General features: G+C 34.8%; 1 protein-coding gene across 38 annotated transcripts in view; it reads left to right on the top strand.

Annotated features, from left to right (window-relative positions):
- ROBO2 (roundabout guidance receptor 2) overlaps positions 1-25,187 on the top strand; it is a 1,334,178-nt gene extending 1,308,991 nt beyond the window's left edge. For 10 of the 38 annotated variants that reach the window (XM_078358529.1, XM_078358527.1, XM_078358522.1 and 7 more), the window contains 3 exons: positions 10,395-10,568; positions 19,537-19,737; positions 21,338-25,187. In XM_078358529.1, coding sequence (XP_078214655.1) covers positions 10,395-10,568; positions 19,537-19,737; positions 21,338-21,339 — 377 coding nt within the window. In that variant the 3' untranslated portion in view covers positions 21,340-25,187. Of the gene's footprint in view, positions 1-7,996; positions 8,180-10,394; positions 10,569-17,536; positions 17,810-19,536; positions 19,738-21,337 lie in introns of all 38 variants that reach the window. The other 28 variants (XM_078358507.1, XM_078358504.1, XM_078358506.1 and 25 more) reach the window with 7 other exon arrangements.
- The last annotated feature ends 270 nt before the right edge of the window (positions 25,188-25,457 follow it).

Genomic DNA, 25,457 nt, shown 5'->3' with positions numbered 1-25,457 from the left:
GAGTGTGTGAGAGTGTAGATAAGATTATAAGTGTAATATCGTGTGTGTGCATGCATGCATGCAGACGTCAGTGAGAATAACCCTGAGGTGGATGTGCATAGATACTGAATATTAGAGAAATCAACATGCCAATTAACGTTGTTCTAACATGCTTATATTTTCCTCAGACACTTCAGGCTAGTTTAATGGCACTAAATGAGGTAAACAATCTAACAGGCATTATTTCCATGGGCTTTTTATGTTTTTTGTTTTTGTTTTTGCTTTCGTTTTTGTTTTTTTTCCAAGACGGAGTTTTGCTCTTATTACCCAGTCTAAAGTGCAATGGCGCGAACTCGGCTCACTGCAACTTCCGCCTCCTGGGTTCAAGCAATTCTCCTCCCTCAGCCTCCTGAGTAGCTGGGACTACAGGCTGCACCACCGTGCCCAGCCAAGTTTTGTAATTTTTAGTAGAGACAGGGCTTCACCATGTTGACCAGGATGGTCTTGATCTCTTGACCTAGTTATACACCCGCCTCGGCCTCCCAAAGTGCTGGGATTATAGGCATGAGCCACCGCGCCTTGCCTCTTTTTATTTTTAACATGGTAAGTGCCCATACAGAGGATGCAGTTCATACCACCAGTTCCTTTGGGTTCTGAACATGTTTGTGGCATGAGTCAATCAGTTATTACCTTCTCCCGAAATTGTGTTAGTTATTTACCCTTTCATTAAACTAATGACTATTTTATTACATAGTTCCAGTCCCTGAAACTCTGAAGCCAATCAGAATGTTATTTCAATTGCAACATTGAGATGGGCTAGTAAGCCTCTATATAGAATTATGCAGGATTTTTACTTGGATATATTGCCCTTCACAGCTGCCCCATTAGGAAGTATCAGCAGTTAACCAGGGACAGAGCCCATTTTTGTAAAGAAATAAGCATGGGAGGGAGTTCTTAAATTTTAAAATGATGGTCTGTGAATGGAAAAAAACTAAAAAAAATATAAAAGAGGAAAACATCAGCAGTTCCATATCCCGTGAATGACCTCAATACTGGATAACATGTATTTTCAGGTCTGTTTTATTATTTCTTTCTTTCTGCAGCAAACACCTATTGAATACCTATTACTTATAATCACTTAGCTAAAATTTTAGATTAATTAATAATAATAATAAGTAATACATATATAACCTTTAGTAAGTGCAAAGCTACTTTCTCTTAACAAATAGATAACTTTTTAAAAATGCAAGGGATCTTTCTAAGCAGTAGCCTGTATTTTGTGTGGCCCCATGAACCAAGAATGGTTTTTCATATTTTTGAAAGGGTTATTTATAGGAAAACAAAAAACTAACAAACAAACAAAAACTAAGAAGAGTGTATGACAGAGACAGCAAAACCTAAAATATTCGATATCTGTGGTTCTACAGAAAAAGTTTGCTGATCCTTATTATAAAGTTTTATGTGTATTAATTCATCCAATCCTCACAACCCTATTACTAGTCTTTTTTCATTTAATAGATTAAAATTGGAGTCTCAGAGGGGTTTAAATCCTTTTTCCAGGTTAGCCACCTGGTAAGTGGAAGAAGAATGCTCAAAAACTATCAGTCTTACTCTAAAGGCAAATTATCGTGATCCCGCTCTGGAAGCACACAGCTTTCTTCGAAGCTGTGGAGAAGGTACATTTAAGAGGAAAATAGTAAGCTGGTTTGTTGCTTAGTATGTGGATCTCAGTGTGTGTGTATAAACACACATGAAGACCTATATATATAAAAGCAGAACATTTAGTTTTCTCTCTAGATTCTTTAGTCCTTTTTTCCTATGCATTTAATCAAGAGCAAGATATTAATTTTTATATGTGACATCCGTTATTCATTTTTTTGACTTTCAGTTCTATGTTTATTTATAGTGACCCATGTTAACAAAATTCAACTCTATTAGCACTTTTTGCAATGAATCTCATTTTAATAATTTTCATTTTAATCTATGTCATAATGCACACCTATTTGATTGTAATAAAATATGAAATATTTATTTATTACTGCTCATTCGACTCTGTTTGGGCTAGAAAGTAAACATAAAGGCTTGTTTCTGTCTTCAGGAATATGCCTGAATTATTTCTTTCTAAATGCCGAACTACTGGGTAACAGGGAGGGAGAAGGCTTTAATACTTCGTTCTGTAACTTCCATGGTGAGAGTCAAGGGTACCTGTTTCCTGAATTTAATGACACCACCAGGAAAAAAAGAGACAGAAGGCAGTAGGAAAGAGTGCACCAGGAAAATGTCCCCAACATGTAGCAAAGATTCTAACTACCTAAGTGATCACAAAAAGGACTACTGAGCTTGTGTGCTGTTAAGTGAAACAAATAAAAAGTTTTCTTGACTGCTGGACCCCACATGAATATCACAGGTGAAAGGAAATCATGGCTCTATGGTATATATTTTATGTTTTTGGAGGTTTGTGCTGAAACTCCCACACCAGATCAGTATGAAAACAATGAAACCTGCAGCCTCACCGTCTGACTCTACCACATAGCTTTTAGAGCCTCCTCCACTAAAAACTTTGACCTGAAACTTTGTTTTTCTGCAAAACTTCTTCCTTCCTTCCTTCCTTCCTTCCTTCCTTCCTTCCTTCCTTCCTTCCTTCCTTCCTTCCTTCCTTCTTTCCTTCCTTCCTTCTCCTTCCTTCCTTCCTTCCTTCCTTCCTTCCTTCCTTCCTTCCTTCCTTCCTTCCTTCTTTCTTTTTTGTCTTTTGTTTTTTTTGAGACAGTCTCTCTCTGTCACCCAGGCTGGAGTGCAGTAGCACAATCTTGGCTCACTGCAATATCCGCCTCCCAGGTTTAAGCAATTCTCCTGCCTCAGCCTCCTGAGTAGCTACAGGCCCAGGCTACCATGCTGGGCTATTTTTTTTTTTTTTTGCATTTTTAATAGAGATGGGTTTTCACCAGGTTGCCCAGGCTCGTCTCAAGCCGACTTCACCTTCCCAAAGTGTTGGGATTATAGAGGATTACGCATTTCTTTCTCTCTGAGGAATGCAGGTGGAATCATTGCATATTCAATGTGTTTGAGTGAAAAAAGAACTTCTGCAGATTTGACATGTTTTTCTACATCTAGACAAAGGTCAATATTTGGATTAATTTGTCTAAAGACATTGGTAGCTGCAATTTTTACTAACAGGTAGACAAACAACATTTAATAGGAAGAGTTCATAGATTAAATATTGGCTGAAAATTGTTAATGGCTAGTTTTTATTTCATCAAAATGGTAATACAACAATTAGCAGGATCATATTATAAAGCACAGACTTTACTCTAGCTTAATGGATCTAAGGGTAAGCATTTATCAGCAAGGAAGGATTTAGCATAAAACGACATGTAAATGAATTGGTGACTGATCATAAATTAATGTTAGTGCTGAAGATGGAATGGAGACACAGCGAGATGCCACTTTATCATGGTATTTTACTGCTCAGTAACATTTCCGCAGCAACTTCGCGTTGTCTATGCAGTACTACTTCAACAGCTTGAATACATTTGAGGCTTTTTTGGCCTTTTGGCAATTTAAATCAGGGAAATTTGGAAAGATTGGAAATGGAAACAAATAAATTTGGCTATCTGACATAAATCCATTTCTCATTAAATGTTTAAATATGTATTGATTATGTTTGGGACTATAACATGTCAAATTGGTGTGGAGTGCTTATAATTTGTAAGGAACATCTAGCTGAATTGGTTTTTCCTGGTGTTCATTTTAATTTTCATGTTTATACTTATGTTTATGAAAGAAAACCAGTTATCACTAAGATGACCTACTTTGAAATTTGTGAATTAATGTTTTCCTTTTCTTTTATTCGTTATCTTTGACTTCTCTCTCTTTTTGTACGTGTGTTGGGATGGTAATTGTTTACCTAAATCTTCAGCTCACTGTTCATGTTTAAATCTCAACATCTTTTCTTTTTTTCAGGAAGGCCACTAAAAGGTAAAATCAGTAGATGTTAAATACATTTTAGCCATTTTATAGAAGGAATTTTAATATATTATATACTATTTGATTCATGGAATGTAACCAAATGTCTTTTAAAAGTATTTACCATAAATATATCCACTTTATACATCTTAACCCAACTATAGGGGAAGAGATGTCGAAGGTACAAGACAGAGAGGAAGAGAGATGAAGAGAAGGAGAGAGAAAATTTATTTCTATGTTTTTTGCCCTCCATTTTGAAGGCAAACACAACTACACTAACATGAGATACTTCCCTCTCTTCAGATTGGGTCGTTAGTTTCCTATCACCAAATATGGCCAAATATCTGTGGCCACGTATCTTTAATTCTTAAGTTGTCTATCTAGTCTCTTTGCTCTTAAAAGAAATACAAAGGAAAGAATAGTTGATGTTCTTTCTGTATTTACTAATAGTCTCTTGAAACCCTGTCTTCTGTGTTACAGTCTCTTCCCAGAGGAAGAAAAAAAGCATCAGGGAAAACTTCATGAATAATTGGGAGTTTTAATGACATACAAGGAGCATTAAAGGATGGAGGAAAGGCAGAGCATAGCCATAAAGGCAGGAAGTAATCCATTTGTTTAGAGTATCACAAGTGTATGTGCGTGGAAATCCTCGGATGAAGGACTTGCAAGTTACCACAGGGACATAAACAGGGTTATTTGAGGGTGAAAGTTAAGCTGATTCTCTGCCAGCAGTTTCACTGTATATTATTTCTTTAGTGATACTACTGTGGTGTAAGATTTACTGATTTCACCTCTCAATAGCTACACAACAGTCAGTTTTATAGGTTCGGAGAACTAAATTTGTCGCTATGCTAGATCTTCAGGCTGGAACCACACAGCAAGCAGACATAGACACGAAACCAAAGAAACTCAACTATTTTTAGGTTGGTTATTGTGGAAAAAGAAAAATTTTAGAAAACAAATCATTGGGCCAAGTAGATTATGATGGATAAATGTGGATGGAAAAGTTACATTCCAAGGAAACTAAGTTACCACTTAATGTAAATTCTTTATCTTAATTTGAATAAGAGATTGCTAAATATCAGTCTTCAAGTGTATCAAAACATAATTAGTTGACACATACACAACATGCATATGTATGTAACATATATATGTAACATATATAATTTTTTACATTCTCACTTTGGATGATTACATTTTGGATGATTGAGTAACCAACAACAGTTAACTAGTGTCATATTCCTTATTTAATAAACTTTCTAAGAGTTCTTATGAGAAAATTGTTTCTATAGCTAAAATAAGGACATTGCTAAGAAATTACACATCAAAAAGCATAGATGTGTCAATTTGATATGTTTTTCTACCTCTACAATGAAAATGTTGAATGCATTTAATTCCATATGCCCACTGTTTATTGAATTTCTAATGTACGACATCCCTTGACAAGCAATATGAAAATAAACATGAAATAATTCCAAATCTCCAGAATTCCATTGTCCAGGAGAGGAAATACATGTGCAGCAGAGCATAATATATAGAGAGAACTGATATGGGAGTTTATGTATAGTGTTTGGAAACCAAAGAAGGTAGAGAGATTGATTCTCCCCATAATAGGGTAGAATTAGGATGATTAAAGAAATGCCATTTAATTTAGACTTTAAAGTTTGGCAGTAGTTAATAGTGTTAGTGGCAATGTCTCTGTCCAAAGAATGAAAAATGATGTTATATAAATGAGGCGAGGAGACACACAGGCTGTAAGAGTGAATGAGGACTAATATACAGCAGGTGTACTAGTCCGTTTTCACACTGCTATAAAGATATTACCTGAGATGTGGTAATTTATAAACAAAAGAGGTTTAATTGACTCAGTTCCACATGGCTAGAGAGCCTCAGGAAACTTACAATCATGGCAGGAAGCAAAGGGAAAGCAAAGCATGTCTTACATGGTGGTGAGTGAGAGAGAGAGAGAGAGAGAGAGAGAGAGAGAGAGAGAGAGAGCAGGGGAAATACCAGAACTTACCAAACAACCATTTTTTGTGAGAACTCCCTCACTATCATGAGAAAAGCATGAGGAAAACTCCCCATTGACCAATAACCCCCCACGAAGTACCCCACTCAACACACTGAGATTACTTTTCAAGAGGAAATGTGGGTGGGCACACGGAGCCAACCCATATCAGTAGGCTAAGCTAGATATTGAAGAGTTGCAAATATTTAATCAGAAGTTTGAATATGGCATTGGCCAGCTAGGTAAGTCTTTACACAGAGGAACATGTGTATGTAAATACTTCACAAAGATAATGTAGAGAGCAATGAGGAAGTTGGAAAAGACTGGAAAGAAATCAGGTAAGAGGACTTTAGGAATGAAACAAAGCGAAGATTAAGAGATGCTTGCTTGAAAAGTACGAGCAGGCATTTAGAAATACAGAAAACAGCCCAGGGAAGAGACTAGGAGTGAGCTTTCAAACGTTTCAAAACTATCCTCTGTTCTAGAGTTTCATATTCGTTTGCTGCTTCCTCCCTGAGTTGCTTTGATTTCTTTTCTTATCTAGTGTAGCATTATATTGCCAAGCCTACTGCATCATTTCTTCTTCCATTTTGGATTGTTGGTCCTTGACTTGTGGTTATGAGCCCAGAAGTGATTCTCTTAGATGAGGCTCAGTTACTGGTGTTATCTCAGCTTCCTTGCAGTGGCCTGTGTCAAGGGAATTTGTTTAAAAAATAAAAAGTGTATCTCTGTGCTTTTGGCAACCAGAATCAAAATGCTATCTTTCTTTGCTACACTTAACACCCTTTTAACTTCTCAGATCATTCTAACCAGTTCAGCTTCTGTTTTCTCTGTATTGAAAGTGAATGAATCCATGTCATTGTATACTGGCCCCTTGACTAAAATACAAATACTGCATCATGGCAGCATTCCTAAGTATTCTCTTGTTGTTAAAATATTGGAGAAAAAATTTAAACAGTCGATAGCATTTGGTTTCATCTCTTTTATGTAAATATGTATTTGGTTTATTTAGAAATCTTAAAGTAGTTTCTTACAAATTTTTGGCCCCTCTTCTAACAAATTTAGGATAAGCAATACTTGGTAGCTTTTTGTGTGTTGAATTAATGTTATACCAACATAAATAAATCTTTTGATATTAATTTTATTAAGTAGTAGATTAAGTTCTCTCTGTGTTTTTGTCTAAGAAAAGACATAAAATTTTGAATGACTTGCTAGAAAATTAAGAAAAAAATAGCTCTGAGTATCTTCACAACTTACAGCTCTTTAAACATAAAACTAAAATTGTTTTCCTTTATTACCATGTTTCATTTTGCAGAAAAAAAACTTCATATTAATGCTGATGATAGTCCTTATGAATGTTACTTCTTAATATAAATATTAGTACTAAAGAGAAAACTGGAGTTCTTAAGTAACTTAAAAAGGGAAGAAAGGATAAAGAACATTTAAATTAATAGAAATTCTTTAAAATACATTTTTTCTTATTTTCTAAGTTCATTTGCTTTGATATTGTTTGTACATTTTTTGTTTGTGAATTTTTGTTGTTATTTATAATTAGTTTGTATTTTAAAATCTTGAAATAAATTTTGCCTTTTTACGGTATACAGTGTAGTTTCTATGCAGATTACCATTGGTGACTGAATTAAACTCATAATATAGTCACACTATTTCTTCAACTAAGTCTTTGATAAGTATAAGTACACTGCTTGTTTTAATTAAAGTGTTCATTTGTGAATTACAGTAGCTTAAAATACACATTGCGATTCTCTTTTGGAAAATGATTGTGTAATAATTTAAACAATGTACGAGCTGAACAATACAAAACATGCATTGCTCATGTGCTGCAAGCAGATACAGGTTTTAAATGATCTTCATTCTTCTGCACTAGAAATGTCTAAAATGCAAATGATACTTGCATTTAGCTAAGGAAATCATGATGAAGCTTCAAGGAAGAAGCGAGGACAGCCTTCTTGCTCATTAGGATAGTGTGTGCAAGCAGATGAGATGTTCAATATATACAACTCACTAGACAACTACATTTGTTTTTAGGTTCAATGGTAAATGGATGGGGCTCTGCATCTGATGAGGATCGTAACTTTTCTAGTCATAGATCTAGTGTAGGTAGCTCCTCAGATGGCTCTATCTTTGCCAGCGGCAGTTTTGCACAAGCACTGGTGGCAGCAGCAGATAAAGCTGGTTTTAGGCTGGATGGAACCAGCCTTACAAGAACAGGTTGGTAGACTCCAAGTCAACACTCTTTGCATGAGAGAATCTTGTCTTTGGACACTGACCTCTTTTCTCCTGTTCTTTCTCCTTCGTGAGACTGACGGTAGGGCCTTCTTTAATATGCATGAACACAATTTGGATGCTCCATTACCAAAACTCTCTTCTGATGCTAGTTTTGCAGAGCCAAGAATAGGCTCCTCCTCACCGACTTCTATTCCTTATTTTCATTTCTCTTCATGTGCTGATTAATTGGAATATGCTTCCTTTTTATATTATGGCAAAGCAGCAACTAAGATTGCCATTAAATTTTCAATAACTCACACTTTGCAAAGTCCTCGCACAATTAATAATGTACCCAGTGATTAAAATCACTCAGCTTTTATCTCCATTACTTTCCTTTGCCCCATCTCTTTCTGCAAATGCATTTTCTGGGAAGGCTTCCTTAGCATGGTGTGAATGGGTCTAAGACTATTGGTCTTAACAGTTCAAATGGCTTATGGTCTTATTAATTGTTTGGCTATTAAGATTTTAATACAATAATTTTTTATTTGTTTTAAAGGATGCTAATTTAAGATTAAACCCACTGCATTTGCAAGTTGAATAAAATTATGACAAGTGTATTTATCTTTAGAGTAATTTTGATTTCTGAGAGCGATAAGTAATCATGTAAAAGAACAATTGTATTATTTTTCATGTGCTGCTCATTCCACAAAAAAAAGAATGTGGAATTAATAATAGATTAGTAATTTATAAACATTTGAAACAAAGTAACTTTGGCATGATGCGTGCTTTAATATTTGTATGTATTATTCTTAACTACACAATAAGAATGTTATAAGATATGAATTAAACTGAACTACCTTGCAAAACAAACTAATAAAATTTTAAGTACATTTGCAAAATATTAACTGTATTCACACAGTAAAGGAAAATGATTTCACCATTCACTGAATTCTCCAGTTATAAAAATGAGTCTTGGAAGTTTTCTTGGAATCACATCATCAATATTTCTTTTGAACATACATTAGATATCTTTAAATGGAATAAAAAAGATCTTCTAAGCATTGCAGAGGTTTATTTTTCAAATAGCATCCAAACTAAAATATGTTGCAATAGAACTGTTATTTGAATTGTCTTGCATTATAAGGCATAAGTCGGAAACTTCATGTTGCCTGAGTGCTTTTTGTGGCATCAGCTGTAAGCAGAACAGTGAGAACGTGCAAGGAAACTAATACATTGGAAGGCCTAAGTGCATTTCTTGCATGTATGCTAATAGCTAATAAAACAATAAGTAATATCATGTCACATCGACTTAAGAAAATGTAACTACATATAGTAATGTTGTAGGAAATGAAATCATACACAGGAAAATAAATACATGCACATAAACCAGGCCTCTGTTTCTAAAATAAACATGGCATTAAAATCACAAGTTGTTGAAAATTTATTAGCTAACCTTTTCCCGGAATAAATTTCCCTGAATACCTACTCTAAACCATAAGAAAAGGACACAGCACATTTCATTTTTCAATGAGAATTTGGAGCCTGCTCAGATACAATAATATTCATCAGAAAACACATATTGCACGCTGGATATACAAGGTGATTTTAACCTGTTATCCTCTACACAAACGTTATTGAATTTCTGCCAAAAGAGATAGAATTCATCGTGTATGTGCATAAGTGGTAAGGTCAATTTAATATATGTGTCTGAGCAGACCTTTCATGTAAAATTTCAGATGTAATTACTATATGACATTTTTCTGTGTTCAGAGAGGTTTTCTAAGTTTCCAAGGATAAAATTTTATTAAACAAATAAAACAGTATATATTTTATTTCATATATAGTTTCTTTAATTTTAAGAAAGAAAAGCTGCATGAATTTGCATTTATCTATGAAAGTATCACTAATATTGTCAAGGTTAAATAAAAATATAATCATGCAATATTGAGTTTTGGATTGCTGGATCCATTTCTTTTATGTTTACATGTTTGATTTTGGGGGATCAGTGTGGGTATTGTTAGCTTATTAAAATCGAACAAAATACATGCAGCTGAAAATGTAGAAAATACATTTTTCTACAGAGATGCACCAATATTTGATATCTCCAAATGTTATCTCTAGGTAGATTTACAGCTTAGTCTTAGAACTGAAATACAAGACAGAATCAGTATACTATAATGACATTCCCTATACTCCATTCCCTTTGTTTTCTTTTTAGGAAAAGCCTTCACCTCCTCTCAAAGACCTCGACCTACCAGCCCATTTTCTACTGACAGTAACACCAGCGCAGCCCTGAGTCAAAGTCAGAGGCCTCGGCCCACTAAAAAACACAAGGGAGGGCGGATGGACCAACAACCAGCATTGCCTCATCGGAGAGAAGGAATGACAGATGGTAGGTTTCTTTCCTTTACTCTTGTCTTCCTCCCTGAAGAGATGTGCTCCCCACAATCATTTATGTAGATTAATGTAGTCATGATAGATTAGCCATTGCCTCATTACACAACAAGGCAGAAACCTGGCAATATGGTCTTGTTTATATAAAATATCACTTTTTAAAACAATCTAGAATTATTTCCATATTATTAAGCCTCAAGAAATATATGCCATACAATTTTTTTGAGGTCGATTTTGTTTTTGTTTTTGTTTTTGCCATTCTGGCATCTTTCGTTAATACTTTTTAGTGAACATTTCACTTTAAAAGGAGGAAAGAAAACATAAGCTGCATGTTCACCTATATTGTCAGAGCTTTTATAATATGAAATTTCAATATCTTAGCTGGTATTTCACTTTGGAAATAAAAGACTTTGAAATAAGTTAGTAAATTTTTAGTCACAATTTTCGGAGCCAATATCAGGCTACAGGTCATGTAGTTGAAGAGTATCTTAGTCTGTTTGTGCTGCTATAAAAAATAGTCCTGCACTGCATGACAATGTTTCAGTCAGTGGTCCCATAAGGTCATAATACTGTATTTATACTACCTTTTCTGTTTAAATACACAGATATTTACTATTGTGTTATAACTGCCTATAGCTTTCAGTACAGTAACATCCTGTGTTGATTCTTAGCCCAGAGCAATGGTATGTAGTCAGCTATACCATCTAGGTTTCTGTAAATACGCTGTATGGCAATTGCTTAACAATGAAATCACCAAGCGCTGTGTTTCTCAGAACTTATCTCCATCATTAAGTGACATGTGACTGTACCAAGAGCTGGTAAATTCCAAACAACAGAAATTTTCTCCACAATTCTGGAGTCTGCAAAGTCCAGATCAAGGCATTGGCAGATTTGGTATCTGGTGGGGATAGAGGGTGCTTTCTGGTTCATAGAGGGTGCTTTTTTCATTGTCTGCCACATAGTGGAAGGCAAAAGATTCTCTCTGGGATGTGTTTTATAAGGCACTCATCCCTTCATGAGGACTCCGCCCTCATCACCTAATCAACCGTCAAAGGCCACACCTCCCAATATCATCACATTGGGGGTTAGGATTTTAACATGAATTTTGGGGGTACACAAACATCCAGACCTTACCAAAGGGTCAGCAAACTTCTTCTATTAAAGTCTAGATAGTAAATATTTTTGGCTTTTGGGACATATGGTCTCTGTCACAACTATTCAACACTGCCATTATTGCATGAGTGCAGCTATAAGAAACGTAGAATCATGGATATGACTGATTTCCAAGCAAACATCATTCAGACAATGGGCAGTGGCCGGATTTGGCCCATGGCCATAATAGTTTGCTAATCTGTCTCAATCTTTCTGTTTATATTTAGCATCCATTATTTGAATATTTGCTTAAATACTACCAGTTCCAGGAAACACAATATTACTGAAAGATATCCATGTTCAATGAGTATTTAATTAGCTTTACAAAATATAGTCTATTTCCCATATTTTAAACTTAATTCTTATATATTTTAAAGCATGAATTAAAATATATAGCCTGAAGTTATATTCTAAGGATATGTAATACATATTTGAAGTGTCTAGTACAATGTCAGATTGAGTGATAAATTTCTTGTTCCTTCTCAGCACCATACCCTATACACACACAAACATTATTCTAACATAGTTCAATTAAACACCAAAAGGATAAATTTTTAAAAACTGGACATTAGAACCATCTGGGAAGCACTTAAAATATACCCTGGATATTCAGACCTAATTATTCTGGGGTGAAACCCAGTTATGAGTAATTTTAAAACTCCACCAGTGAATCTAAAGCGTAACTATCTTGGCGAAGCTATGACCTAGTCCTTAGCATACTTACACTTATCATTACAGAACAGAATGAAGCTTAACTGGAAAAGAAGAAATGCATTTATTTTTGATTAGTTTGGGGAAAGGAGTATTCAATCCAGCAGCCCTATTTGTGCTTTCTTTTGTCATCTTACAAAGCTAAGAAGACTTAAAAAGCCAAATACTTTTGTTCTACCTGCTTTCGGGTTTACTTATCTTTCCTGCTTGCTTTGTTTTCAATGGAATATGAAGGTTAAGGGTAAAATTGAGATTTTTGAGTCTCTATAGATGGATATCCTGTGGTGCGTAAAAAATGCTCACCACTGCCTTTTTGCCTTAGATGTTCAGAAGATTAACTAAGCGCTTAAAACTGTTTGTAATGTTGATCTAATTCTTCCTAAATAAAAAAAGGATACTTTCACTGATATGCTAGTTACAAATCTAATAATTGATAGTTTTGTATATTTTTTTCTTCTGTGAATATTGTGGACAGAGAAAAATGTAGGTATAGAATTTTCTGTGGTTTTACAGAAACGTTTGAAGATAATATTCAGAATGTGGGGAAGATATAAAATATAAATAATCAAAACAGAGATCTGCTTTTTCCCAAAACACATTTATTACAAGCTTTTTTAGAATGTTTGCTTAAAGCAAGCTACCTCCTAAAGTATGATCAATATATTGCTTATCTTTCTAAAAAATAAATGTTTCTAAATTTTCAAATTTTCCAGCATTTCAAAAGGGAGTTATGGATTATGTGTTATTAGAAAATGATTCATTTTAGAAGTAGTAATATTGCAGAGGAAATTTCAGCCCACATATCTTCTCAAGTGCTTAATCCAAAGGCATTTTAATTATGATACAGTGCAAAGACATTTATTTTGGATGGCACTCTACAGATTATTCTTAAGAACCTTGTTATTTTGCGGCAGATGCATATGCCATAGCATTTATATGATATGGATCCATATGTCAGGAATTATTTCATAACTTTTTAATGTAAAAATCAAGTTGATTTTTGGGAAGGCTAATGCTTAACAGAATTGAGTGTACAGACATTTTACAATAAATCTTGTGCATCATACCTTTTACAATAGTGTTTGCTCTCTTCTAAGCTGTAATGTAAAGACGTAGGCCTTTTTAGTACTGAGATACCACCATTTTCTAGATCAGACTTTTATGGTTTCTATTGAGGAGACAGAACGTGAGTGGTTGTTGGGAGGTTGTAATGGCAGGTGGCACACACCACTTCTCCTATTTCATTGGTAACGACTCTGCCACATGGTGTCAGACTAACTACTGTGCTGAGGAAGCAGCCTTCCCCGTCTTCCATAAGAGAGAATATGAATGGTGAGAAATGTCAGTCTCTATCTCAAAGACTGAAAAAAAGCACAGATGTTAAAGATGTTTGTACCGTCTCTCTTAAGCAGGCATTGTGGAGTCCAAATCTCGTATTCCATCTGTCTTATAAATCAAATAATACCCTTGGAAGCCAATATACTGACCAATGCTAAATAAGGAAGATAGATCTGTACCTTGTACCCTGTTTTCCCCAGATAATTAATTTCTTTCCAGCCTATTCTTCCTTTCTTCTAGCTCTTTTTTTTTTTTTTTTTTTTTTCTTGAGAGAGAGTTTTGCTCCTGTCACCCAGGCTGAAATGCAGTGGTGCAATCTCAGCTCGCTGCAGCTTCCACCTCCCAGGTTCAAGCAATTCTCCTACCTTAGCCTCCCAAGTAGTTGGTATTACAGGCATGTACCACCACACCCAGCAGATTTTGTATTTTTAGTAGAGATGGGGTTTCATCATGTTGTCCAGGCTAGTCTTGAACTTCTGACCTCAGGCTATCTGCCCACCTCCACCTCTCCCAGAGTGCTGGGATTACGGGCATGATCCACAGTGCCTGGCCCTTTTCCCCTAGTTCTTAATATCTTGTTCAGAGAAGGAGCCCTTTCTCAGCTCTGCCATATAATAGCTTTGGCCTTTGAGCAAATTTACATATTAATTAATCTATTTATTCAAATACTTATTAAGCATATACCATATAATAGACAATGGGAGCCAAACAGACAAAATCCCTGGACTTTTTATATTCTAGTTGGGGAAGATAGATAAAGACCAACCTAAGTACATACATGAAAATATAAGTAAGATGGTGTCAACTGCTTTGGAGAAAAAACAAAGGGAAGGGAGTTGAGAAATGCAGGTGGAGGGAGGAAGTATTTCTAAGTAAGTGATCAGGGAAGGCCTCACCAGCAAGGCAGCATTTGAGGAAAGGCTGGAATAACATATGCAAAAGAGTAATGCTGATACCTGAAGAAAGGTCATTCCAGGAAATGAGAATGGCAAGTGAAAGCCTGAGAACTTATCTGATGAAAAGGAAGGGGAACGATATGACTGGAGCAGAGAGAGCAACAAGGTAGATTATGAAGTCAGACAAGCTAACGAGGGCTAGTGTTTGTTAGACCTTTAAGCTACTCAAATGACACTGGCTCTTACTTTGGGAAACCCCTGGATGGGGTGTGTGTATGTGTACATGTGTGGATGCATGTGTGTGTGTTTAAGGCAGGGAAATGACATATCTTATTTATGTTTTTATTTTTTAAAAAGTCACTCTAGCTGCTGTGTTGAGATGTGCTGAATGAGACAAAGTGGAGATTGTGGGAGCTACCTAGGGAGTCGATGATGGGGGTTCATGCCAAGAGAGAATCAATGGAAGTGTTAAGAAAGGTTGGATTTTGGAGGTGGAGCTAATGAGAGTTGTTATGAAATTAACATAGGCCATAAAGAAGGAAACCAGATCACTCTGAAATTTTGGCTAATTTGTAGAATCTAACTGTGAACAATCAGAGAAGAAGCACTGCAGAGGAAGCATATTTTATATGGGATGATCCAGAGCTGAGGTTTAATACGTGAAATCGGAGAAGCTTTCTAAACACCTCAGTGGAACTGGCCAGTATAGATCTGGTTATATGAGTCTGGAGTTCAAGAGAGGAAAGATCCAAGCTGGATATTTTAAATTTCTTTGGGCCTTCATTTTCGTATCTAAAAAAGGAAGATAACAATGGCACCTATCTAATTGGACTGCTGTAGACCTGAAAAGAGCTGATCCTCAGTAGGCCAGGAAGAGACTATTTAGTGAATTGATTTAGTTGATATGAATCAACAGAGAAACGAATAATACATTTAACTTAAGTAAATGTATTTGATTACGTACTTTTATTTTTTAAAAAACCATTCTTAATCCCATTTCTTTTTCCAATTAGTTTATTTCAATGTGCATGCAACGTCCTTTCTTCTTAGAATATACAGACTCCAAAGATATTACTTAATTATGAAGCTATATAATTTTCGGTTAAATTAAATAGTAATCAGAATTTTAGCTGGCATAAGCAGATGCTGTCTTGGCCATTTTAAAAATTAAGTTTCTGTGATGGAGAATAAAAAATCAATGACAAGATAAGTTATTTTGGAAGCAAATACAATAATTTCTCTTCACTGGCAGTCTAAGTTCAATAAATCAAATGAAATAATTAATTTGCATTTATAATAACATATAGTGAAGGAAGTCAGTACTATTGAATATGAAGGAAACACCAAACTCATGGGATTATCCAACAAACAGCTATCTCAATATTGGATTAGCTCTTCATTTTAGTAGAAATATTCCAAATCTAACTTTATCCTCCCAAACAGAGACCCTGTTCCCTTCAGTTATAAGCAATTCATAATTTAACATGAGGACATATGTAAGAACTGGCAATGCTGCAACTTGGGAACTCAGAAGAAATGTGTCAGAGACCAAGATTATCAGTTCAATGGAGGATAATATCATTTTGCTCATAAAAAAGAGTCCAAAGCTTCTTAAAGTCTTTGAAAGGGACAGCTTAGCTGTCTATTAAGGAAGCTATCTTTTGCATACAAGAAACTTATACTTTTTCCTTCTAAATTTCACAAATGGAATATTATTAGAAACAAGAGAATACATTTACAAAAATAGCATCAGAAATAATTGACTACATTATGTACATTGTAGTACATTATGTAATATCCTTTATTAATGAAATAAAAGTATATTTTATATATTTGGTCTTTATGAAAAATTATGTAATTATGAATATTCTAAGGAAGAACAAAGAAGTTTACAATAGCATGCAAGAAAAATGCAAAGAAAACGATCCAAATTGATGTGCAGAAGATTTCAAAATCTTCAGCAAAGTAATTTCAGAACTAATAATACATTAGAAAGTGAAAGAAAGGACTATGATTTCACAATCGAAGACATACAAGATATGAAAGTATTATGATCTGAAGAGTTAACAAAAAGAGATGAATAGTTAGTTGATATTGAAACTAAATTTTTTGTTATCTGGTATTTACTTTAAAGAGCTTTTCTTCTACCATATCTCAAATTTCTGTGATGCATTGTCTATTCTAGTACCATAAAACACATTCAATCTTCACTCTGAACATTGGTTATTACTTATTACAATTAATACATTGGAAGATTATAATATATTAGTTGTAACTCATTAATTAACTCATGAAACGAACAGCCAGAATTGTTTTCAAGCAGAATGTTAATTGCATTTAATAAATGTTAGCTTAATGTTGCTAAAAGTGCCACATACATGTGTAAGGCAGTCATATGTTGCCTATGACATGGCATATAGTTCTAAATTTCCCGAGGGTGACATTTTCTATGGAGATTGGCAGGAGAGCTTTTGTTCTTGGGGCCTTTTATTAGCACAGCTTCTGGAATTTCTAGTGATCTTATTTCGTGTCATGGTATTTCTACTTTGGGGAAGGAGGTTTGGACAATGGATTGACTATAAATCATGAACTTCCCTTTACACCTTGAGTGATATCCTCAGTGTATAACTGAAAACTCTTTAACTGTTCAGTAAAACTAGTGAATTTTGTTTCAATGATGCTATGGCCAAAAGACAGCAGAGAGATCAATAATATGAGTTTTGGAAATAAATAATTGACTTTTATTTTCCCCAAATTTCTTTTGTATGGGTAATACCTGTATGAGGGCAAAGGTTTTCTTCAACTTGAACTAAAACCTGTATTTTTCATTAAATTTTAGTCCATTCTAAACATTATTCAAAATTTTTAGATCTTCCACCACCACCAGATCCCCCGCCAGGTCAGGGTTTAAGGCAGCACATAGGCCCGAGCCAGCATGCTGGTAACGTGGAAAACTCAACAGAGAGAAAAGGAAGTTCTCTAGAGAGACAACATGCATCCAACTTAGAAGACACAAAGAGCTCATTGGATTGTCCAGCTAGAACCTCCCTAGAGTGGCAGCGACAAACCCAGGAATGGATAAACTCCACAGAACGCCAAGAAGATATACGGAAAGCCCCACACAAACAAGGTGTCGGATCAGGTGTGTTCTGCACAGTCCCAAAAGTGTGGACTCTTATTATTTCTTTTCCTACCAGGTATTCTAGACATGGCAGTTGTTTAAGGGCATCTGAAATACATTTTCCTTAGATCAGTAATGGAATTTGGAATTCCTTAGCGGAGTTTGCCAGTACCTGCCTTAAAGCTGATTCCAACGGGCATTGTCCCTCAAGTCAACCTTTCTATAGAGTCTTTGATCCCAAGAGACTTCCAAGCTTCATCTATACTCCTCAGTGGAAAATTTTATTTTTTGCTTATTAATGTTTAAGTACTTTTAAGATTGCTGCATTTCCTTTCTGTGTCAGTTTAATTTCTACCTTCAGCAAGTTTGTTCATTTTGACTGACGTAACCAGTCATTCAAAAGGAGAACTCACATCAAATAGGTGAATTCATTGAAACTACAAAGTTGCCAAAAAAAAAAAAAAAAAAAAAACCTAGTCACAGAATCCTTCTTAGATAAGGTTAAACTGGGCTTGCACTTTCTCCAACTGTTGATCAGTTGATTAATTTAGTTGATTGTATGGGAAATGCTTTTTTTTAATAAATCAAGCTTTTTGGAAATGTCACAGAAATAAATTTCATCATTTGTAGATTTTGGATGGGGGGGTGGGAGGTGGGGAGACTGTTGCGTAAATGTATTTTCTGAGACATCTCATGTCAGGATTCACTGAGCATTGAAACACACACATACACATACATACAGTTGTTGAAAAAAATATCCTGTCACTTATTCATTTGGACTCAATCTTTTCTAGGTAGGCCTCTCTTTATTCATTTTCCATAACAATCTTTGGTTACAACTTGGTGCTCAAGTTTTTGGAAAATGTCATTTGTGCAAAGGCCAGAAGATGATAATTTTAATAGCTAGGTTTAGTGAAACATTTAGAAAGGTTACACCATTCAGGCTGTGAGAGAAAAATTATGTGATTCTTGTCATTAAAGACTATATAAGGGGAGGAATAGTAAATTCAGTCAGCATTAATCAGGGAATAATAGCCCATACATAGAAAGAAAGTGAAAAACAGAGAGGATGAGGTGTGGAGAGGAAGAGGAGGAGCAAGGCGAATAAAGGAAAGGAAAAATATTTTTTGAACTACTATTATTTGTAATATATGTCATGAGTTATTTGTAGAGAGACAATTTGTAGAGAGACAATTAGCATATTATTTATGTAAATGTGTGAGTTCCTCTCTTTTAGGGAAATACACAGTCCTTTAAATAATGCATTCTGACTCAAAAAGCAACATGAATTTTAAACATTTATTTAATTAACTAATATATTGTTATTTATCTAAATCAATTAAGAAAATATTGCCGTAATTGCAGCTGAAACATAAACCATGTTTCTTTAATCTTAATGGGAAAATCAAATTGGAGCCTCATTGAACTTTAGAAATTATTCTCAGATACGCTTTTGTGGCTCATTGTATGTAGCTCTCTTTTATAATGAATTTAAAGTTGGAAAATAATATATAACATTGTGTACTTATCCCAAGATCTCTTTTAATTTAATTCTGCTTCAGTTCCTATTATAGGAAATGCTGCTTGCACATAGAAATTTCTTTAATATCCGCTTCTGATTAAAGCTCATAATTTTACTAGAATGAAATGGTAAAGTCGACCTTTGACAGTGTACTGCTTAACAGTTAAGGTTTTTGCCTCCATGTTGCTGCTGAACTTAGCCCTTTGTGTTTTTTTCTCTCTTTCAGAGGAGACATTGGTGCCCTACAGCAAGCCCAGTTTCCCATCTCCAGGTGGCCATAGTTCATCAGGAACAGGTTCTTCTAAAGGATCCACTGGACCTAGGAAAACCGAAGTATTGAGAGCAGGCCACCAGCGCAATGCCAGTGACCTTCTTGACGTTGGATATATGGGCTCCAACAGTCAAGGACAGTTTACAGGTGAATTATGTAAGTGATGTAGGCCATTTAAAAGGCTATCGTGATTCAGAAAGAATATTGGGTGAATAACATTGCCATGTTAAACAAGTTTCAGATTACTGGAAATCTTGCTCTGCTACAAAAATAATCAATTGCAATTTTCAATAAATTAGGTCATAACTTGGGCCATGACTATATTTATCGCAGCCCATTTTTATCGATGTTTCCGCTATTTCAAGTTTGACTTATGCTATAAAAATTGTTTTAAGTTAGGTAATTAGTCTTAATATTTATAAGTGAAATTAAATGTGTATTAGTCATTCTCTTTGCCTTTTTAAGTGAACACATTTAATAAGGGGAGACATTGGCCTTTCGGTAGTTTTAAAGAAATTCCTAAGGAATTCCTCATTCTTAAGTTGCTCTTTATTTATTTTTTAAATTTGGGTAGTCACTCTTGAAGAGTTGATCTTTGATTATTAATTAATCTGTAATATTTTGACTGCAATAACATTTTATAAATAAATTTCCATTGTGAATAAAAGCTGGCACAAGTAGCTTAATTAATTTTCTAAATATAAAATACTGGGTAATGGGGAAAGTTAAGAATGTCACAGGCCGGGCGCGGTGGCTCACGCCTGTAATCCCAGCACTTTGGGTGGCCGAGGCAGGTGGATCACAAGGTCAAGAGATCGAGACCATCCTGGTCAACATAGTGAAACCCCGTCTCTACTAAAAATACAAAAAATCAGCTGGGCACGGTGGCGCGTGCCTGTAATCCCAGCTACTCGGGAGGCTGAGGCGGGAGAATTGCCTGAACCCAGGAGGCGGAGGTTGCGGTGAGCCGAGATCGCGCCATTGCACTCCAGCCTGGGTAATAAGAACGAAACTCCGTCTCAAAAAAAAAAAAAAAAAAAAAAAAAAAAAAAAAAAAAAAAGCATGTCACAGCAAAAAACATTGAGTGACTTATGTTAACTTCCTCAGGAAAGTTGCCAATCAGCTTTTCATTATCAGAAATATATCTGCTGAATATTTTCAACTGCGTCTTTGAATTCTGCTTTAATGCACTGCTGAGAAAACAGCCCTTTCTAATATTCTCAAGCACTTAACTTGTTATCGGACACGAGAAAGTACTCTGTCTTTCTAATCTGTCTATTTCCGCATCAGAAAAAGCATTTCCATTATCTTCACAGCATAGATTGTTTGGAGGATTCTGTGAGATGATGAAAAGAAAAATAATTTCAAAACTATAAACTTTTTAATGATATCAGTTGTCGTTGTTGACTTTTGCTAATCTGACTATTGTTAAGATTTGTTTAGAATTTTAATTTAATTCATAGCTACTTAAATTTTTCTTGTAACTTTTTTTTTTTTTTTTAAGTAATGAAAGACTCACAGGATTACCAAATCGTTCTGTGGGGTGTTTACATTTCCAAACTCTACGGTATTTCTTTTCCTTTACTCTTTGGTCATCTCCTTCAGGTAACATTACTTAAATTCACAAGCTCATCTATCTGAATACCTTACTTTCATTAATTGTCTGTTTGCTTTGCTTTTGGTTATGCTGGTCAGAAAAGTAGAATGCTTAATATAAATTTTAAAATGTATTTCTGTTTTTCTCTCTCTGTTTAGAGTAACTGAGAAGAGGCATACAAAGCTGCTCTGAAGGACCATCAGGTCCAAACTCATGGAAGTGATGACACTAAACAGTGCAATGAACAATTTCTTTATTTATGTACTATTAAAAGAACTGTAAATGCAATGTAAAGACACACAGCCACACATATCCCACAGATATTTTAATTGTGTTCTCTTAAGTACACCACCCACCTTAACTCTTTCTTGTCAGGAGTATATAAAATAGAAAGGAAAAACAAAACTTGCCCTACAGGAAGAAAAGGATTTTCCTCTGTATATAATTTCTTTTGTGCATTGCTATGCAAGCTCACTCTTTTTAGCTCTGTTCATATTATTGTCTGTTCTTATTGGTCTGTTGTACTATATGTGAATTAATAGGCTGTGGTGCCATATATTAACTTTTAATTGTGTAACTTTTATGTTTAAATTTTGCACTGCAATTTTATTTGGTGATAAGCACAAATCTCTACTCCTCATGACATGAAGAAAAAGACTGAATGTGAAGGGAGTTTCTGTACTGTAAGCTAGATTGGATAATGATGGTTGTAACAAATTATGTTAGATGGTTTTCAGTTGGGGTGTAGAAATAGGAAGATGCAAAGGAACAATGGTGTTGGCAAAGTCTTCTTTGAATATCAGGGACTGAGTCAATAAAAAAAATAGTGGCTTTTACTATTAACAAAAGCAGGGGTCACAAAAAGGTAGTTTAAGTCTTACGATTGAATATGCATTAAAATATGCAGGTAGCAAAGATGTAATACATTTGCTTAAAAAAAATTAAAGTTTTATTTAGAATCAATTTTACCTGTCATTGTAATTGACCCATCTGAGAATTATAATAAGCAAAATTAAGGTGTTTCACAAGAGCTGTATTTATATTACAGTTTTTAAAAAACACTTTCTGAATTATCATAATTAAGCTCTCCAAATCATTAAGTCAGAATATAATATGAAATTCCCCAAGGAAATGAACAAAATGAACTCTAGAATATCTAGCAAATAGTTGAAGAAGCAATTTGTTATTAGGGCATACTCGAGCTGTTTCCAAATATAAACTCTATTGCAATATCTTATTTCATCTTTCTGATACATGTACAGTACACACTAGAGGATAGAGCTGCATCACTTAAATTCATGACTTAAAAAGTAATACAATCTATATACAATTTGTGTTTTTTTGATTAAGAAGTGAAGTTCATGCCACCCAATGTATAGCCAAATTGTGCGTGCGTAAAAAGCAGGGCTGAGAGTATGTTCAGTTCACAGAAAGTAGATTCATTGGAATAAATATTTTACGGTACATTCTCAGAAATTGGCTACCAACTAAAATGCGTTTGACCCATCTTGAATGAGTAAATCAAAAAGAAAAATTTAAAGGAGAAAAAAATGCATGTTTATAAACTTTTTGAATAAAACCAAACCTTGTAAGTGGACATTAATAATTGTCCTGCCTCATTTCTTTTCACGGCTTTGACAACAAGAAGTTCCTGAACATTAGTCATGTATGCTCAGAATAAATGTGACTTTAAAATATATGTTAGCTACTGTACATGTATAGTCAATCAGCCAAGTAGAAGACCTTCCTGAAATTCCCACTTGTGACATTGTGCCATGTGTTTCCCGCACAATCTTAAATTATATTTCTGTCTATAAGTTCTCAAATTTTTCCTATGATAAGTTCAGTGGTTGGGGCATCTAAAAATGTTCAACGTAATTAGGATCGGTTCTAAAATAGGGGACCCCTTTGAATGACAATTCGCACTGCATGCATTATTGGCTCAGTAACCAATTTATGTGATGTTGTTATAACAAAGGGTTAACATAATTAAACATTTCCATCTCCTTATTCCCTGAGACTGCATCAGCACAGGCAAATACAGGATGTAATCTTCTTCACAGGCCCCAACAGCTTTTTGGTGCCATGTAATTTATTTCTTCACTGAAGAGAAAAAGAATTCTGAGACACAGTTATTAAACCCTTTATCAACTTTCTACCATCAGTGCCTGAATTCTAATGCAGTGTGATTTCTCTGGGACAAAGAGACTGAGGAAGACGAAAAGTTTCTACAAAGAGTGAATACATACTTAGTCACAACTTTAGGATGTGAGGACTTTAAATATGTCTTTATGCAATTCCCTACATAACCTCTTCCTATTTAAAGGCAAATAAATTTTGAAGAGGTTTTGTGATACCTTTTTAGGTTTCTCTATGACCCAGTTTAGTCTAAAACCTTATTTCATTACATACATAACACATAACCTTTGATCCCTGGTAACTGGTAGGTGTAGATGATTAATAAACCAAGGCTTCGAAGTGAAGATGTGTATACAGATGACTTTTGGCATAACCTGGGCATAGCATCCGACCTTCCTGATTGTCTTCAGCATATAAAAGTTAACTGTTATAGTTAAAATTATGTCAGTGCAAACCTTGGGGTTACTTGGAATATTCTTTTAGAATAGTCCCTGTTGCCTGTTAAACCTGGTTTTAAACTAATTGGGCAGTCAAATTATGCACCCAAAATAGCATCCCTAAGTAGACTGAAAGCAAGATAAACTGCTGTAGCTACTAGAAGGAATTCAGAAACTATTATTAGAAATCAAAAGCCTTTGTCAACTTGCTACATGTAAAAAGCTCCTAATCAGTGTGAGTCAGATGTCAACAGAAAAATACAAACACATATGGGAATTACAGCAGTTTTTCATTTCATCACTGATTCAATCAATGTGATTAGAAATTCACTAAGTTCACTCTTTTGCAGGTCTAAAGAGAGGCCAGCATAAGGACTGCAAAAGAGAATCTGGGTGGGAGAGAATGTAATCTGATCTTGCACTCATAGGTAATGCTGCTATGCAGTCATGCCCAGCACAAGCACAGCTCCATTCACAACAGGAAAAGCCTTCTTTGGGAAAATAGCTGTATTGGTGCCCAAACTCAGGTATGCCAGTGTATGCAGGTGGAGTCGCCCTACCCATCTTCCAAACACGTTCTATAAGATTTTTAAATTAAGGTGGGATAGTACAGGGGCATGAAAAGAATTGATTCCTTCAGAGGATTTGAATCCAGTTCAAGGGCGGATATAAAAAAATTCAAAACCAACACATAAGCTATCACACAACCAAGAAAAGTAAAACCATGCAAAGTTTACAAAAAAGATTCAGTGGTGTTCTATGTCACAGTTTAATGCTCTGAGTATTTAACTATGTTTTCAACAGGATTTGAGTTGTAAGTTTGTAATGTGCTTTTATGGAACACCTCCCAATTTCTTTTCAATAAATTTATGTAATTGTCCACTTACAATATAATGATAACAGTACCCTTGAGCTTGAAACTGTTGCTAATCTTCACTACTGGGAAGTAACTGTGCATCAGTATTAAAGATATGCAGAGACATAACATTCACTAATTTGTTCATCTGCTTCTGTATATTGTTTATGGAATTCCATGACAAGAACTGTTGTAAACCAACATGTCTGTCCACATTATTTGCTTCTCTATAATGTGTACTTCAAATGAAACACCATGCTTTAAAAAAAATGATGTTCAATTCATTAATTTTTTTTTAATCTCATAATTTCAAAAGCATTTGTTGTGATTTTAAAGTGTTGCAAGAAAGGGATTTTTGTGGCCGTGGGTAGACTTTTTATACTTTGTTTTATAGATGGATTCTTTTTTAAATTGTAGTTTTAATTAAGTCACCAAGCAGCGTCCAAAATCTTAATGTGTTTCATTTGATGTTGTTAGAGCAGAGGAGAAATTGGCATAAAATCTATTAATAGTATTGTCAAAGAATTGTGTATTGTGTACTCACTGGGAAAAAATAAAATATATTCACATTTCAAATTTGTAGAAAAGCCATTTATGTAAAACAAACTTGCTTGTAGACATGCCAAAAACAGACCATCTAGTCACTTTTAGAACTCTACATTAATATTTTGTGACTAAATACATTATCTCTGTTTCTTACTCGGTTATGGTTTGAATGGTAATAAATAGGAACTGGTGTTAACTTTTAGTAGGGACTAACAGATACTGAAAAAGAATATAGCAAGCATTTGAAATACAGACCCCATTCTATCAGTACTGCTACCTTCCCCATAACATAAAGACCTT

This window comes from Callithrix jacchus, chromosome 21, assembly GCF_049354715.1.
Source record: "Callithrix jacchus isolate 240 chromosome 21, calJac240_pri, whole genome shotgun sequence".
Lineage (NCBI taxonomy): Eukaryota > Metazoa > Chordata > Mammalia > Primates > Cebidae > Callithrix > Callithrix jacchus.
The sequence above is the reverse complement of the archived record's forward strand: the minus strand, read 5'-3'. Positions and strand labels throughout refer to the sequence as shown.